The sequence below is a fragment of the Neovison vison genome, chromosome 12, assembly GCF_020171115.1.
Source record: "Neovison vison isolate M4711 chromosome 12, ASM_NN_V1, whole genome shotgun sequence".
NCBI lineage: Eukaryota > Metazoa > Chordata > Mammalia > Carnivora > Mustelidae > Neogale > Neogale vison.
In genome coordinates, this window is record NC_058102.1 from 18,294,724 (window position 1) to 18,313,809 (window position 19,086).

A 19,086-nucleotide genomic window follows, 5' to 3' on the forward strand; every position below is an offset into this window, starting at 1 on the left:
CGGTGTGTTTGTAAACTGCGGCCCTAATTCCTTTTATTCTTGTTTAATGGTATTTTTTTATAAGGCCCTATCTTTTCTTCTTTGTGAATATTATCTTTTTCCTTTCAACCCTCATTAATATTTTCTCTGTGCTAGGCACTTTGCAACTGCTTTCTCACTTAAACATTCAGGGCAACGGGAATTACTCTTTAATCTGTTTTCCAGATGAGGATATTGAAACTTAGAGAGCTAGAATAATTTTCCTAGGATCACGTATCTAGTAAGGGGTGGAGGTAGGCTTTCAGTGCAGGTATTATCAATTCCAAATCCCACGATCTTGAGTACTGGTTGGACTGTCCCATCAAAATGTATGTTAGCTTCTTTTAGTTTATTTCCTTTGTCTTCTTTGCAGTTCTGTCTCATTGGCTGGGATAGGTGGGCCTCTTTCTCCAGTGTTCAGGGACCTAGTTGAATGTGTCTAGAGTTCAGGTTCCTGTACTTAAGAGTCATCATGGATCTAGGTACTTGTGGAGATATTGGGGTCTTTACTACTTCCAGGGATAGTAATCATAGAGAAGCCTTTAGAGCCTCTGGTGTTCCTGGTAAGAAGTATCAGAAAGATACCATTTAGGGGCCCCTGGGTGGCTCAGTGGGTTAAAGCCTCTGCCTTCAGCTCACGTCATGATCCCAGAGTCCTGGGATCGAGCCCCACATTGGGCTCTCTGCTGAGCGGGGAGCCTGCTTCCCTTCCTCTCTCTCTCTGCCTGCTTCTGCCTACCTGTGATCTCTGTCTGTCAAATAAATAAATAAAATTTAAAAAAAGAAAGAAAGAAAGATACCATTTAGATCGGCTGGAAGGATACTCTGGGACCAAGAAATGGATGACCACAGAGGGTAAAACATCATCTAACCTAGACAATATAGAAGAGTGAGCAGTGAGTGGTGGCTGGTTAAACATGGTAGACTGATGACATCTGTTTCTCTCTTCTCCCTTTCCCCAGACCCTTCAGATTCAACAACAGAACAAAGCCTCCCAAATGGTATGTTGCAAATAGGTCACAGGTAGGCTGAGATATTAATCGATTTAGTCCTCTCAGTAGTGTTGTGAAGGGTAGGATAGCAGGTAAAGTCAGACCGGTTGGCCTTGGCCTTGAATAGTCTTATCCATTTACCCCATTGCTCCCTACAAATGTTATATATTTTTTGTCTCATGTGATTTTGAAAATAATTGGGAAGCACTGCTTTAAAACAAAATGCATTCACCCACAAGGTAAAAAAAAAAAAATGAGAGGAGATAATATTGAGTGAGAAATTTCAACAGTTCTTTTGAAAGCTGTCAAATTGGTTAAAATGTGGTCACTGACCTAACAGAATGGAGTGATTCCCAACACAGGTCTACACAGGGATGCTACAAGGAGAAGTGAATCAATTCATTCTACTCCCAAGAAACCTGGAACTTGAAGGTTTTTCATAACTTCTATAGCAAGAAACAGGCACAGGGCCTAAAATAAAGGGCCAGCGATAGTTTGGTTCCAGAACTCCATTTTTCCTTGGCTCACCCTGTAGAGTCAAGACAAGGATTTATTGTCTAGCAAAATTAAACTAGAGAGGTTCTCAACACAGGGACACTGGACTCAGAGATGATGTGGAATCTCCAAACAGGGGTTTCTTGAAATTTTAGGTGGTAGTCTTGTGGGAACTTCAGACCCTTTTCCCTGTTCTATTCCCAGAATTTTATCAGCCAGATAAATATTTCCTGGGCTGGTATTTGGAACATTCTTCTGTAGAGAAGGCAGAGAAAAGCCCTTCACATTCTGACATTGAGGGATCTGTCATGGGAAAGGCAGGCTCACTGCCTGATGCTACAGTGAAGCCCAGTAGTCAGCAAGCCTTGTTCTAGGGAACCCAGTTTGCAGGCTGCATTTTAGTGCCTTACTATTAAATATCAATGGATAGCCAAGATTGCAAATAATTTTTTTATGATTTTTAATTTTCAGAAGAATCTTTCTGCTGATGCAAATGTTTCTCAAGCTGTTAAGAGTATTTTTATAGACAGTGACAACATTGGGATACATTTACGATAAATTATTTTGAAATGTAAATTTTAGTACATCTAGAGTTGAAGATTTTTGCAGGCAATATTTTAAAAAATATTTAACTCTTCATACACATTTGTTTTGTGTAAATCTGAATTTAATTTTGAACTTAAATTTATACAACAGTATTTCCATGTTTCCTCTGACATTTCTGTCACTCGTGGAGGTCTTACAAGAAACCGAAGGTGGCTTAATGATTTTCATATAATTCAAAACATTTGTTATGCAATTTCAGGAAGATCATCCTAACTTAGTGCAAATAGGGAGGCTGATTTTAGCTCCTTACTCTGTGGCTTACTACATATGTTAACAAAAGCGAAATACCTCTTTCTTTTAGTTGTGTTTGTAGCAAGTATCATATTTTTCATTTTGAGGATAAGGAAAGTACCTAGGATTTTCAGACTCAGCTAATTGGAGAATGATGCCAACTAAGGCAAAGTGGGCATCATCTTTTCCAGTATCAGTACCATCTTTATCAGAATTAATCAGTTTAACCCAGAGTGAAAGAAACCATTCCATGACTGCAGATTGCATTTTAAATCCTCATGTCACTAATACATGTCCCCGGGCACCAGTCAGAGCAGGAAGAGGGTTTAGCTCACCCAACTCAAGCCATTTTATCCAAAAAGCAATTCAAAGCCAACTTGTGCTTGCCACATTGGTAAGGTGCCACGTCGGTGAGGTGACTGTGGCAACCCCAGACTCTGTACTCTCACCGTCAAACCTTGAACCTGGACGTCTCAACAAAAATCTTATGATACTGGTTCTGAATCTCAATCCTTGTAGCCAACAGAATGTAATGCACTGTTGTGCTCAGATGTGGGCATTTGCTTTATCCCTGAAGTCTGGGGGGAGACACACATGTAAACCAAATGCATCATGATTTGGAGTCACATGGATGTCTAAATACTTGGTCCTGGAAGTAGAATCAAAGAATGTAGGGGCTGAAAAGGCACACATACCTTCCCCAGTGGTGGTGGTCATAGAGGCTGTAACCCTTTTTTTGGAGGAGACATCTGCTTTGGGTTAGAGAAAGGACTGAAGCTTTCCACATAGACCATTTTTGTCCCTGCACTCATTTGCCACCTGCACTGGACGGTCACCATGCCTGGCTGCATTTCTTTTCACACTAATGTTCAGTGGGAAGAGATTAAGAGCAAAGATCAAGATCACACAGGGCATGATCCTACTTCACCAAATGGTGGGTAATGCTTCATGTAGAAGAAATGATCGTTTTATTCCATATTTATGTTCAGACCCTGGGGGTGATACTCTAAGTGGCTGCCTTCAATCACAATTTGAATTTCCTGTTGCTGAAATCCCACCCTTATTTCTTGTTGTGGGTCTTCAGGGTCGGTTAAAGAATGATTCTGGATTTCCCCAAGTCAAATTGAAGAACTCTCTGTCAAGGAATAAGTTTCGTGAGGAAATCCAAGCCGTTCTTTCTGGACTGCAGAGGTGATCTATTTTCATTATCCTATGGGGACTGTGTTCAGTCAGAGAAGCTCCAATTTCTGTCCTTCTCTCCTTATGTCCTCTCATTACAATTGCTGCTAGGTATCCTGAAGCCGGTGCTTCCCCTGCAGATTGCCAAGAGAGAAAGAAAATACACCATCATTGGCTACTGTACTTAGAATGGTTCCTGAACCCAAGCAAGAAAACCACGGTGATGTTGGCAAGCAAACAATTGAAACGTACAGGTGCTGGCAGTATGCACAGCCCTAAAATCAACATGACTTAGGAGGAGAGGGGGTTGGAGAACAAAGAAAGGTGCTTTTCATTCAGAGAAATTTATTTCTTTTAAATATTTGCAATCTGCAGCCGATCGCATAGGAGGCCACTTAGCATTATTTCCCCACAAAAGGGAGGGCTGGGTGGTTATGAGCAGATGCTTGAGTGGCCTGTGGCGTGAGGTGCGCCATCCGTCAAGAAGATCAATATTGACTGTTCTTGTATCTTTGTGACGAAAGTTTGCTCTTCTTAAACAAAACAAAACAAAAAAATGGTGGGGGTTGTGCTTTAATATATAGAGCGTGGATTTGACTTCAGGCAGTTAATCAACTGCGAACAGTGAGGACTGCACAGACAGGACGAAGTCCCCCCCTCCCCTGCCCAATGATAACATGTTCAGTGTTTTAAGGAGTAAAATATATCCTTAAAAAAATGTAAGGAGTAAAATATAAAATATAAGGAGTAAAATATATGACACTGACCATCTTTTCTCCATCCATTCTTTTTCACTTCAGTTAAATCATACCTTGATGAAGATACCGTATGAATGTCATGCTGTACCAAATGTGTTTTAAAATACACACTGAAGTGGTTCACTTTGACTCCGCCTATATCAACAAAGCAGCGTGTCTTATGTAGCAGAGAGTGTGCTAGGCCCTGGGGAGACCAAGATGAAGAAGACAGTTGCTTTTTTGTGCCTCAGTTTCCCCAGTTTGTCAAGCTTAGATCACAGCAAGAATTCTGGTCATGACCAGCCTCCTATACCATGGAAAATGATTTGATATTTTATTCTTTAGATCAAAGTGTCATCTACATCTTTGACATGCATTCAAATCAGCTGAGAACTCTGTTAAAATTTAGATTCTGATTGAGTAGGACTAAAGCCAGGCCACAGAATCTCCATTTCTAACCAACTCCCCAATGGTAGTCTATGGATTTACTTTGATTAAGAAACATCTACATATTACTTTTATCACTCACGTGTATGATGCTTATGAACTATGCACATTCCTGGGCCTCCCTCTCAAATTTTTGAGTCAAAAATCTGCATTTTAACATGTTCCCCAGGTGATTTCTATGCACAATAAAGTTTGAGAACCATCAATTAGTCAATGGGAAACCATTGAACAGTTAAGAAGGTGAATGTTATTGTCTATTATTGTATTTACTCTATTGGATTTTAGGAAGAGAAGGTGAAAAGGGAATTCCACTGAGGTGAATCGTGGGAACTGTAGCAGGGGGATGGGTCTGAAGGACATTGAGATGGGGGGGATGGCAGGATTTGGTTATGAGTGGATCTGGGGGTGAAGAAGGTAGGAGGAGGCCAGGGTGACTTTCCAGGTTCTGGTTTGGATGTCTGGATTGCTGGTTGTGCCAATGATATGGGGAAGCAGGATGGTGTGTGGTTAAGAACACAGAGTCGGGAGTGGGGAAGAGTAGATTTGAGACCCATCTTCAGCGCTGACTTATTTACATAGCCTTGGTATGTTAATTTTCTGTCAACAAAACATGGTTGATGGTTTTTATGAGGTAATATTAGCCCCATTTTGCAGAGGTAGAAACTGAGGAGTAAAGGGTAAATTGTCCAGCTCCTATGTGTGGAGAGGAGTGGGGGTGTGTTTTCCACATACAGCCTTCCTTGTTGGATAGTCCCTGCTCTGAACCATTAGCTCCAAGGTTTCTCCAAGGACAGATGGCCTGGGGTAGTTAGCGGCACTCACTTAGCCACTCAAAGTTTTCTCTCACTTCACGTTCTCTCAAGATCTCTTACTGTCACCTCTGAGCCACCTCCTCCCTTTAAAGTGTAGCAAGCCCCTCCCTTTCACTTCTCTTCGCTCATCTGAGATGATTTTCAAAAAGAGTTTACTTAAGATGGAACAAATACTTCTAGAGATAAAGCAAAGGCTGGCAGCAGTGGAGACTTAACAAGTACAGGTGTCTGACCTTGACTCAGTTTATCTCCCACACCCTGTTGCTGGTGCAGCTGGCCTGGGGCACTGGGTTCCTGGCTCTCAATCCACCTTTTAACATATTATGTGTCCTCTTAAGTTTCATCCCAGTAGGTCTGTCCTGCCTCTTTGGTCTGTAGTCATGGCCAAGGAAGAGTTCCTCCTCTGTTCCGTCTTAAGACCCTCCCTCTCCGCTCCAAGTTTCTGGCTTGAGAAACAAGCCTTTTCCACAGGGAATGGCTGGGGCTGGGGGAGTATGGCTGTGGGATGAAAACCTCAGCCTTCAGGAAAGATCCCATTCCTCATGCGAGGGTTGTTTGGTCTTATAGACCCAGAGAACTAACACCACCTTAAACATATATTGATCCAAACAGTAATATCCAATCATATCCAAACAATCAGCATTACGCACAAATGCTAGTGGGCAGTTGGTGCTGATTACATGTTTGCTGAATTGTTTAATTTCAAATTGAATCAGGCCATCCTAATTTATGACCTTGCTCCTATTAATTATCCAATATCTTTGCATCTTTCTTCTCTTCATTTTCCCCTTTTATTTTTTATTTATTATTTCAAGGAGACAAAGCTCAACTTCAAAGCTTCCCCTGCTTCAATCTTCTGTCATCCTTCTCTATGCCCTGTGTCTCCAGTGACTGTACTCAGAATTACCCTCATCAGGACATCACATGGCTATGACATCTCTGCTTTCAAATCTTTGCTTTAAAGTTACCCAGTCCAAGAAGGCATCTCTTATTTATGTATATAAATTGGTACATTATCCTCAACATTTTCCATTCCCCTTATCTTGTCTTATTTTTCTTTTTAGCAGTAAAAAAAAAATTGTCACCTGATATATTATAGATGTATTTATTTTTATGTCACCTTCAGTTAGCATGTGAATTTCATGAGGACAGAGACTTCATCTGTTATATCCCCAGTTTCTGGAACAACATCCAGCATATAGTGTAACTCAGTAAAAATTTGTTGAATGAACAGATAAATAAGTTAATTAGCCCCTTTAATGAAATATATGGGAAGGATGTGCATATATAGGTACCTGGAGTCAATTGCAGTTACTATCAGGATTATCTTATTTAAAAAATAAAGAAGATTTTAAAATAATATTTCATTTATGGAAGTAAGGTGGCATGGATTATTTTCGGAACCATAGACCTAATTTTATTTTGTGTATTTTTCCCTTTACCTTATAGCCCAGCCCTCCTCATGAAAGAGCTGCCTTACCTTGCTCCAGATTCACTGGTCACATGAAGAATTTCTCTGAATCTCTTAAACTTAGAAGTTTATGTTTTCTACATTTTCCAGGTAAATTCAGAAATAATGTCAAGAAAGACCAGAGTTTCTAAAGAAGCTCTAAAATATGTACAGGTAAAAGCATAAAGACTTTATTGAAGAACACTTGAAATATGTTACAAAGTAGCAACAGTAAAGATTTCATTGGCTTGTGAAGTTGGTAAATCCATGGGACAGACTGGCTCAGAATATGGCTGGATCCACTGTTCACTGATATTATCAGGATTTTCTTTTTCTTTTTAAAAAAATGTCCATATTGATATAATTCTCATTTTGAGAATGCTAATGGATAGCAGTAATGGGTCTTATCAGCTACAGGTTTATATGATTCTTAGAACTTGTCAGTTCAAAAATAGAGAAATCCTCTTTTGCTCGGCATCTTTAACAGTCCCCACCTCCTATCCATTGACTCTGCTTGGTCAGATCTGAGTCTCATGTTCATTCCTGGAACAATCAGGGCATGTGGGAGAATAGAGCACAGCAGTCAACTTTTGCTACCCCAGCATTTAACTCTGACAGCTGCATTTAAATTACACAAAATCGTGTGTGTGTGTGTGTGTGTGTGTGTGTGTGTGTGAGGGGTAGGGGGAAGGAGAATGGGAAGCATAGTTTCCCAAAATAAATTGATACAGGACAAGCAAAAAGTATTATTTTGGTTTGACCCAAAATAATACTTTTGTTGTATTATTTTGGGTCAAACCAAAATAATAAGTGGTTGCATTAATTACATTCTATACAGTGCTGTCACAATAAACTATTATGACAATTTTGGACCATTTCACTAACTTGAAAAGATAAATGAATTTATATGTCTTACCTAAGAGAAAAAAAGTTTTTAAGGTGATTGATAAAGCTGATAACTGCTACACTCTCATTTGGACAATGTCTTATTTTAGAATGTATTTATTTATTTACTTATATTTATATAGCAATCAAATTTGTTGCATATATATAGATAGCAGGACTGTTTGAAAGGTTTTGTTGATTTTATATTTCCAAAGTTCTAGAGTAATGTGGTTTTAATGGGATCCTGTCACCCTGTGATCTCCACATAAACTCTTCTTCTTTTTCTTCTTCTTCATCTTTTTTTTTTTTTAACAGAAGTTAGGAAACCATGTGTGTGTTGGTGGTGGTGGAATTCATTCATATGGCTCAAAACCCAAAATTTAAAGAGGTTTATAGTGCAAAGTCTTGTTCCCACCCTTGCTCCAATCTGCCTCATTCCCCCTCCCCCATAGGAAGCTGCTTTTTCTGGTTTCTTGGCAATCCATCCACATTTTCTCTAAGCAAATAAAAGTGTGTCTGTGAGCAAATAGAAGTGTGTGGATTAGTAGCAACATTCTGGACTTTGCTGTCTTACTGAACACGTTAACTTGGGGCTCTATACACAGTGGTACACTGAGAGTTTCCTCTTCCATTTTTCTTGCAACTTCAGAGAACATATTTTATGAATATACTTTAGCTGGTTTTCTTTGATAGACCCTCCTGATTCTCCGTCCCCTGCCAAAAACCTCAATGAAATAATTAGGATTTCTCAGCTTTGATGGCTTGTATTAAACATTACTGAAAATTTTGACCCAGTCCACTTTTGTTAGTTTTACAGAGAAAGAGTAATTTAGGATTCGTTTCAGCCAGCTAATGTAATTCAATGCCAACCCCTTAATTCTTTTTGAAATACAATGGAAGAATGGAAAGTAATTACCACTATCAGTATCACAAAAATGTGTGGCTTCAAGAGTCAGTATTCTAGGATCTGATGGTTGAGAGAATGGGTATAACTTTGAGAAGTGTCATGGTTAAAACAACTACATGGCTTGCTCTGATAGCTCTAAATTCCTTGCCGTGCTGATACTCATCTTAAATTTGGGGACATGAAGTCTTTAAGCATGCTAGAATTGAGGGGGAACTAAGGAATGGGGATATGAAGAGAGCAGAGACTTTTCCAGAGATGAGGGTCTCACCTGGCCATAGGCAGGACAGATGAGCAGCAGTATCTTGGCTGTGGGAGCCATATCTTGACAAGGGCAGAACCCTATAAATAGTAAGGAGAGCAGTTAGGGTTAGACACCTAGGAGCAGAGGAGCGTCGAGCGAGTTTGGTTTGGTTGCTTGGCAATGGAGAATGATTACTTATTTACTTATTTATTTTTAAGCAAGGAAGTCATGTAATTTGATTTTACCTAGATTTGTGTATTTACCAAGATTTGTATATTTCATGTGTTCAGAAAAGGAAAAAAAAAGAGATCAGTTTGACTAGAATATAGTTAATAAACAAGAGAGCTATATAAATTGAGATTGGACACAAACAAGGTCCATATTGTAAAGAGCATTTTAGGTGACAATCAGGAGTTTTGGAATTTATTCTAAATACAGTGTGAGGCCATAGAAGATTTTAAGTGGAGATATATCATCCTCTGGTACATTTTTTAAAATGATCCCAATGTGGTTGTTTGGACAATAATTATAAAGAGGACAAGTGAGGAACCAGGGAGACCAATTAGGGGACCACAGTAAAAGTCCCAAGTGAAAGATGAAGGGGAGGCAGATAGCCATCATGGCAGTGAGGATGAGATAATTGTATCTTTAGACAGATACAATTTATCTGTCTAAATTGTAGACAGATAAAACGAGTAAGACTGTGGATGGTTAGGAAATGGGAATAAGGGACAGGTAGGAATCCAGAACGATTCTCATTTCTTTGGCTTGAACCAACTCGACAATGGTACTGTCACTTACTGGGTTGGAGAATTACTGAGTGAGGACCTGTTTTAGGGAGAAAAGTAAGAAGTAGAATAAGACCTTAATTCTATCATACTCAGTCACAAAGTTTGGGAGATTTTGGAGATTGCTGTCTTAATCAGTCTAGAGCAATCACTTTCACCCTTGAAATGGCTTCTCTATGCTGTCTCTCAACCTACTGCTTCTTGAATAACCCCAGTGATCTCACATGCCTGGGATTTTTCAAGTTTCTCTTCTTATGACATGACTAAGGAAAATTCACAAAATTACAAGAGGACCACAGTAATTCATTTCACCCCCAAATGTCTCTTTGAAATGTGTTTTTTTCAATTCTCCAATGAAGAGGTAGAATTCATTTCTCTACTCTTTGAATCTGTAGTTGATTATGTGACTTGTTTTGGCCAATGGGACCTTAAAAAAATATGGCATGAATAGAAAATTGGAAAGTGTTTGTATATATTTTTTTAAGATTTTATTTATTAATTTGACAGAGATCACAAGTAGGCAGAGAGGCAGGCAGAGACAGAGGGGGAAGCAGGCTCCCTGCTGAGCAGAGAGCCCGATGCAGGACTCGATCCCAGGACCCTGAGATCATGACCTGAGCCGAAGGCAGCGGCTTAACCCACTGAGCCACCCAGGCGCCCGGAAAGTGTTTGTATATTGAGGCTTGCCTCTCTCACTGCAGGAAACTCTTCCATCATTCCATGAATGAGTTCAGACTATCTTACTGGATGATGAGAAACTTGAGGTTGTCACCCCACTTAACATTATGAGTGGAGCTTTAATTTTCCTCTCCTAGGTGTGATCATGAGGTCAGGTCCAGACCCAGGATGATGGCAATGGCCAAAGAAGGATCTTTTGGAGTCCTGATTGGCCTGAGAAACTGGAACCTTCCTTCAGCGACAGGTGGACCACACTGAGGACCACAGGGGAAGGGAGGGAAAGCTGGATGGGAAGATATCAGAGAGGGAGACAAACCATGAGAGACTCTGGACTCCAGGAAACAAATTGAGGGTTACAGAAGTGAGGGTGATGGGGTAACCAGGTGATGGATATTAAGAAGGACATGTGCTGGGATGAGCACTGGTGTTATATGCAACTAATGAATCATTAAACACTAAAAAAAAATAATAAATAAAAAAATAATAAAAAATAATAAAAAAATAAAAGCAACAAACACATTACTTAAATAACAAGAAGGAAGTAAGAGTGCTTGTTTTGCTTTACATGAAACAAATCCAAGTGGTGTGAAGAGAAGAGAAAAAAGAAGCTAAACCCATTTTCTTATCAGCAGAGCAGAAGTGAGCAAAGGCTATAGTTCTGTCTAATGGACCTGAACAGACACAGACATTCAAATGGGTTTATTTATAGATGTTTCCTTTGTGACTTAGAATAAAGCTCTGAACTGGGGGAAATGTTCTTTTCAGAACTGAGAGTTAAGCACTTCCCATGTCCCTAGGTGTGCTTTGGGAAGGTTTCTTGTGATTACTACCCCATCCTACCCTTCTGTTTGTGTTACTATCAGCCTCAACACAATGCATTGTCTGGAAAAGTCTCACCAAGATTGGAGATTTCTGTATTACAGACCACAAGGGTTTCCTGGAGAAGACTCATTTCTCCTCTTCCCAGGTAGAATATGAAGAGAGGAAATGGCCTCAAAATGTCTTAGTTTTTTCAAACATATCTCCTGCCAGTTTGCAGAATCACATCATAGCAGACCCCAGGTGGATGAAACTGACTGGGTCTTGCAGAGACAGCTTCCTCTTTGTTTTCCTGAAACTCTCTTGCTCTTTCTTTGCCATAGCCAAAGGCTCTCATTCTTCTTCTACTAAAACTTGTGAGAAAACTCTTGGATTCTGAAAGGACTCTTTCACTTACCCTGGTGAAGAAATGCTGGCTCACTGGAACCTTAAATGCTCTGTACCTTTCTCACCACTTTCTTGCAAGAGCTCAGAGTGGGATTTGCCATCCCCCCATTCCTTGCTGAAAACACTTTCCATGGGTTACAGAAATCTGCATTTGGGGCAATTTCCAGTTGTTTGGCTTTTGAGGGGAAATAGTGCAAATATAAACCCAAGGCTTTTCTTGGGAAATTTATGAAGCATCTTGTAGAAAGGGAGAGGAAGAAGGACATTTATCAAAGTGCCTGTGCTGCTGGTCCTCATATAAATGCTCTTTATCCTTTGTTCCTACCAGACTCAAGAATACGACTCAAGCACAAAGCAAAGGAGGCACTGGCAAGTGAATGCAATGGTGTTTTCTAACCTGTGTGGATCAAAACCACATAAATTTTGATTCTGTAAAAAGTCTTCCTTAGCATGCTGGATTAATCATGGATTAATAAAACACAATTGCCTCCCCTCACTGGTGCCTCCTAGCTTTTGTACTTGCCTTCCCCCAACCCCCTTCATTTTTAAATTCTATGGAACTCTCAGGGGAAAAAAGCATTTTCTGCGAGTATCCTGGCCATTGGTTCATTGGTTGAACCCGCCTGGGAGGATGGCTCTTTGAATTTTTCAGTGTGCAGACCTCTTCTCTGAGCCTGTATAGCAACCTCTGTGTTTTGGGGAGAACTCAGGGTGTCTTTTGAACCCCACACTTTGCAGAGTTTGTTGTGAGTGAAAATCGCACACTGCAATTATTTACATGTAAACACAAGCAAAGACTACATTAAAGGTGTTTAGTACTTGGTGGAGGATATTAGTTAAGGGCTTGGTATATATATGTTGGTCTCAACTCTATTCAGACTGTTTAGCTTCCATGAACCTAAGCCTCCCTGTCTTCTGGGATAAGATCAGCCAACCTATGTCTAATTCAACAGCAGCTAAACTTGACGAATGTGATTACAGTGCCAGGCATCATTTTACCACTTCATATTCACTTAATCCTTACAGAGACCTTAGGAGACATCATACTATCATTTCTATTTTCTGAAACTGGGACCAGAGATGTCCGCTGTCTGACTCGAGGTTATACCACTGCTAAGGGGTAGAACTGAGATAAGGCAGATCCGGCATTCTCCCAAGTTGTGATCCTAACCATTATACTTCCTTGCCTAAAGCCAGTTCCTTTCAACCTAGGTCAATGATGTCTTCATCCAGTAGATAGATTTCTAGGCTATGTTTGAACATTTCTTCATGAACTTTGCCTTTTTCAAAATGATAACATGACAGACAACTTTCTATTTCAGCCTCCAGCTCACAGTTATCATTCATTAGGGGGAAAACCCTGATGAAACCTCATAGGGAAAAGCAACAGAGAGAAAAATGGATGGAGAATAGGGAGCAGATAGTAATGTGAGAAAAAGCAATGTCTTGGAATGGGTTGGCATGGATTTGGCACCTTGTGCTTATGCTTGAGTGCCATTATGATGTGGTCCAGGAGCTTGGTTTTACTCTTCAGGGTCTATCTCCTGTACAGCCCCCTCTTCCCTCACCTTTCCTCAGAGGGAGAATACTTTCTATTTCTTCAGTCCACTTGGTCTCTTCTTCAAATTTATCAGCAAAGAAGAATTCTGCCCTCATCAATTAGCTCCTTGGCTTTTAATATCAGACCAGGCTAATGGTGAGTAAAGAAGCAGGAAAGTAGCAAGGACAAGAGAAGAAGAAAAATGATAGTGTGAAGGGGAGGCAAGAGGAAAGGACAGGGAACCTGTGGTGCCAGCTGGTGTGACGGGGGGGACGTTGGGGTTTTGGGAGTGGGGAAGCATGGTGGGGGATATTTGTACAGGAGAGAGAATGAGGGGAGAAGAAGGGCAAGGAAGGAACAGAATGAGAGGGGGAGAGGGAGAAAATAAGGAAGAATGGAGGAAAGAGGCTTTCAAGGAATTTGTTGTGCCTTATGCATCTAGACCTTTTTCAGTATCTCTGAACTAGACTGAAATTAAGATGGAAATTGATTTTCAAAAATCTTTAGACACCCGTTAAATTTATTTTATCTAGGCACATCTAGGCAAAAAGGGGCCACATATGGGATCCCCTCCTTAGGGTTTACCCATCTTAAAATCTCCAGGTTGTGGGCACATGCATCATCTTTTTTTTTTTTTTTTTTTGTCTAACTTGAGCTTCACTAGAATATGTGAGCCATGACAGTTGTTTCTCTTTGCACATACACAGTGTAGCTATTTTATATCTTCACTTTTGATTCAAAATAGTATTTTCTGAGTGCCTGCTCTGTGCAAATCAGTACCAAACAAGACGTGGTTCTTGGCATTTAGAACTGGCTTTTAGGAGAAGATGCAGAAAATAAGCCACTAAAATATATAAACAACATAATTACAGATTGTGCAAAAAAAAAAAAACATAGTAGAAGTAAACTTGGAGCAATTCCCTGTAAAAGTGACAGTTAAATCTGGATCTGAAAAATAAGAAGGACCTAGTTACATGAAGAGCTCTGGGAAAAAAAGTACGCTATGAATTTTTAGGGAATATGTCTTGGAAATATATTTTTAATTAGATTTCTTCACATCTCTATTTTTTTAAAAATCAGAATCTTGAGGAAGATCAATAGAATTTACCAATATGAACAAAAGAAAGAAAAGAATATTCTAGTGGACATGTGGGACAATGACCAAATTGCTAACATTTTTATTGTTGGAGGCCCAGAAGGTGAGGAGGAAGAGTGAGAATGAAGAAGTATTTGGAGGAATAAAGGCTGGAAACATCCTAAATTTGGTGAAAAACATAAACCCACACATATAAGAAACTGAGAGAATCCCAAATGGATTTAAAAAAAAAAATCCACATTAAGATGTATCCAAATTAAACTTCTGAAAACTGAACATAAAATGAGTATATTCTCTTACCCTTAAATCCCTGGTATACATTTTTAAAAAGTGAAGATTTAATGTTTTAGGGGCAGGGAAAAAGTGATAATTGGTTGTATCAGCAGGACACAGCAAGAAATATTTGACACAGTTGAAAGGGTTTCACAGAAAGTAAGTTAAAGGGACCATATGCAGAGAGGAGTCTTGCCTATCTCGAAAGGAATGACATATTTATCTTTTCTTCTGAGGGAAGATTTTAATCTCTGTGTACCTTTTCCTCCCACTGTAACAAGCAGATAATAATATGGTCTTATTTTAGGAGCTACCTTTAATATTTTATAAAATACTATCCCATCTGTAGATCTGTGATGAAAAATTTATACAAAAAGTGTATTTTGACTTTTCCTTCATACATAAGGAATTTAGCAAACCATGCTTACTCCCAGTACCTCTTAACTTCCTGGTCTTCAGTTATAGAACGTAGAATACTATTTTTAGTAAATCTTTGATTTAATTAATTATGAATACATTGATTTTAATTCAATTATATATCCTCTTATATCTGAATCATATTATTTACCACAATTCTTTAAAACCAGTCTATAGGGGTGCCTGGGTGGCTCAGTGGGTTAAAGCCTCTGCCTTCGGCTCAGGTCATGATCCCAGGGTCCTGGGATCGAGCCCCGCATCAGGCTCTCTGCTCATCGGGGAGCCTGCTTCCTCCTCTCTCTCTGCCTGTCTCTCTGCCTACTTTTGATCTCTGTCAAATAAATAAATAAAAATCTTAAAAAAATAAAACAAAATAAAACCAGTTTATATGCTTACATTTTTTTTTTCTATATTCACCCTCAGCTTTCTGCTCTTTCATTTTTAATTCTTACTCTTGATTAATTTTTCAGCTTATTAGGGACATTTTCAAGTATAATTATATTATATTTTATTTTTTAAAAGGATTTCATTTATTTGACTGAGAGCGAGAGAGGACATACAAACAGGGGGACTGGGAGAGAGAAGCAAGCTTCACACTGAGCAGGGAACCTGATGCCAGGCTTGATATGAGGACCCTAGGATCATGACCTGAGCTGATGGCAGATGACCTGAGCTACAGGCAAGTGCTTAATGACTGAGCCTCCCAGGCGCCCCTGAAGGAAAATTTTGAAGGAGCATGTTTACTTGGTTTGCTCTTTTTTATTTCAGAAAGGGTGAGCTTCTCGTTTGTCCTGCACATCAGTATTTTTAAATCTAACCAGCAAAAAGGCTGCCAAGGCTAGTGTGAGGGGGCCCTAATCTTGAATTAGTCCCCCCATGCTAGTAAGACAGCCTCACCTTCCAGAAGAAAAGCAGTCTTCCTGTGTGTGGACATCTTCATTAGCAAACTCTTCTCAGAAGCCCCCAGAAGACTTGCCTATAGGTCTCATTATGATTAACTAAGTCATGTGTCTTCCACTTGACCAATTACACTGGATGGAATGAGATTTCCATTAATAGGGATTTTCCCCTGAGCTGGGAAGAGGGCTACTTCTTGGAGGTGTGGATACCTGAATGAAAGGTGACCTCTCTTTGTAGAGAATATGGTTTCTACTGCACCAATAGTGTCTGCTGCGTCTTCCTTACTCATGATTTGTTTTTTTTACGTAATGTTGGTTACTCCATTTAGTCATCCAAAGAAGATCTCAATTTTTCTATCAGACGTTTAATTTATTTGGAATTGTTCCTCATCTTACCCTGCTCTGTCTTCTCTCTGCTTACTGGTTTTTGCCGGTCATCCTGTTGTTTTCATCTCATCCATTCTTTTGCTGGTTTCTGTTCCTGTTCTTTAAGGCTATATCTTCTTTCTGTTAAGGATACCAAGCTCTGTTTGGTTTGTTTGCTTGTTCCTTACGCAAAAATCATTTCATCCTTCTCCATCAGCCACTTTTACTTTCCTTCTAAGCTCCTCAAAAATCTCTTCTACTGTCCAGAGCAAGGGTGCCTCCCTTCCTATTCATTCCCTACCCAGACCATCTAAGCATCTTGGCATCTGGATCTACCATCTTGTATTTCATCATAGAAGTGGATAAAATACATGAGTCTTCTAGCCAGCTCTGAAAGTCTGCTTCTGTGCAGCTGTCCTTACATTCTTCTGAAACCCTTCACATCATCTATCTCTCTCTTACTCAAGATCTTTCAGTGGCTTCTGATCACACATTCCTGTTCTTAAAAGGATGGACTGGTTGGAGGACTCTGCCTCTTGCTGGTCAGGAAAACCAATCTGTGTCTATGCTGCCCAGCTCTGTTTTTGAAAATTCCCAAAGTGATTGATTGCAGGAGGGTTTTTTTTGTAAGCCATTGGGATGATGCATTCTCTCCTTCATTTTGCTGTATATAACTGCATTTCCATTTGATGCAGCATTATATGAATTCATATTTTTTTCATCTTTGAGTGAACAGGAGTCTTTCTGGTCCTTGGTGCTTTCTAGAAGACATGATGTACAAGTATCATTTGCTTCTGTTCATTATCCACTCGGAAGTTGTTAGAATCTTTTTCAGGCCTATTGCTGAACAGTAAGGTGTTGGTACAGACCTATTCCCAGGTTTAGCTTCCATTACAACCCTAAACCCACCTCCACCTAGCAGTGCTTTCCCTTGAGAAGCTGGGACCTCCCACCCACTACCTGATTCTTCTTCTTCTTCTTCTTTTTAAAAGATTTTATTTATTTATTTGACAGACAGAGGTCACAAGTAGGCAGAGAGGCAGGCAGAGAGAGAGAGAGGAGGAAGCAGGCTTTCTGTGGAGCAGACAGCCCGATGTGGGGCTCGATCCCAGGACACTGGGATCCTGACCTGAGCCGAAGGCAGAGGCCTTAACCCACTGAGCCACCCAGGCGCCCGCACTACCTGATTCTCTGATACTCATGGATTATAAGAGGAATGACAACTCTAGGAAACACTGTTACCATGAAGCTCTTCTCCGACCTAACACTTGACATGTAAGGTCTACATCTTTTGGCCACTGTTCTCTATCTCTCATACATCCAAGCACAAAGCTAGGGCAGGGACTGGAAAAATACATAGCCTACCTCTAAAATCACTGGGCACAATACATAGAGGTGACTATGTTTCTATGTTTTATTGTTGTTTTCTTTTTATCTTGGCCACAGACCCTGGGCTGTGTTGGGGAAGTGGACAACTGGATGGAGGCAAAGCATCTCCCTCCTATTTTCCCATCAGCTGGGGCTATTTTGTTAACCTTCTAAAGTATGGATATTGCATTGGAAGTTCTCTTTCTATGTCATTCTTCATAAAAATGCCCCTCAGAATCCATCATGGAGTGTCTTACAGGCTTATAATTAGTAAAATGTGAGGAGGGGCTGCACCTGGGAATGATGGCTGAAAGTTCACACAATTCTTCCAATAATGGATTTTTACCTGGTCGTGTGGGGATCATAGAATTTTTGTCATGTAATCTCATTTACATTTCATAGCATCCATACAAGTGGCAATTCCAAGAGATGGAATAGTCCGTGGCGCTGTGATATCAGCTCTGGGATGGGCTGACAACAGCTTTTCTCATACTTCTAATCACTTGGTACATCACTTCATTTTTTAACACTGAGTTTATCGCCCCTTTCTCTCCCCATTAATGTTAAAGAATAAGACTACACAGATAAGCAAGAATGAATTTTTGATATGTTATTTGAAACTTGTATTCACTCATAAATAACTTGTGAACTAGTCTTTGCTTCTACCTGTGACTTCGTCAAGGTGTTATCAGACCGGATAAAGAAATTCCCAGGACCAATGTCATAGAGATCTGGATACAAGAGACCTATATAGTGAAACCATGTTAGTTGCTAAGGACTTCTGCCCAGGATGGCCCCACCACTGGAAACAGATTCATTTGTGTAGGACTGCCTCCTGAAATCCACTCTTTCTAAGTCACTTCTTTGCTAACTACATCGGGTAGAGGCTCATTTGATTTCAACATTCTCTAGCATGGTGTAGAGATGATTTATGAAAAGAAAGTTCTGTTAAACAGTTGACCTTGAACAACACAGTTTTAAACCACATTGGTCTACTCCTATGCAATTAAAAAAAATGTAGTATAGTACTGTAAATGTATTTTCTCTTCCTTATGGTTTCCTTCATAACATTTTCTTTATGCTAGCTTATTTTATTATAAAAATACAGTATATAATACATATAACATACAAAATATGTGCTAATTGACTGTCTATGGCATTGGCAAGTCTTCCGGTCAAAAGTAGGCTATTACTAGTCAAGTTTTGGGGGAGTCATAAGTTACACACAGATTTTTGACTGGACAAGGATTGGTGCTCTTAGTCCCCATGCTGTTCAGCAGCCAACTGTATACAGTTAAGTGCTAGTGTTTATAATGTTTATCCACTCATGCACCACAGTTATATGCTGTAATGAATTAAGGTAGGTTAACCCATAGTTATACCAGCAATAACATATTATTTATTTAAAGATTTAAACGTTGAAAATTTTTTGATGTTTAAACATCAATTTTATTT

The 19,086-nt window shown here is 39.7% G+C and overlaps 1 protein-coding gene across 1 annotated transcript in view; it reads left to right on the forward strand.

Moving 5' to 3' along the window:
• Positions 1-19,086, forward strand: part of C12H12orf42 (chromosome 12 C12orf42 homolog) — an 83,823-nt gene that overhangs the window by 18,563 nt on the left and 46,174 nt on the right. The window contains exons 3-5 of the mRNA XM_044227360.1: positions 981-1,019; positions 3,427-3,533; positions 10,604-10,710. Of these exons, the coding sequence (XP_044083295.1) occupies positions 981-1,019; positions 3,427-3,533; positions 10,604-10,710 (253 nt within the window). The remainder of the gene's footprint in view (positions 1-980; positions 1,020-3,426; positions 3,534-10,603; positions 10,711-19,086) is intronic.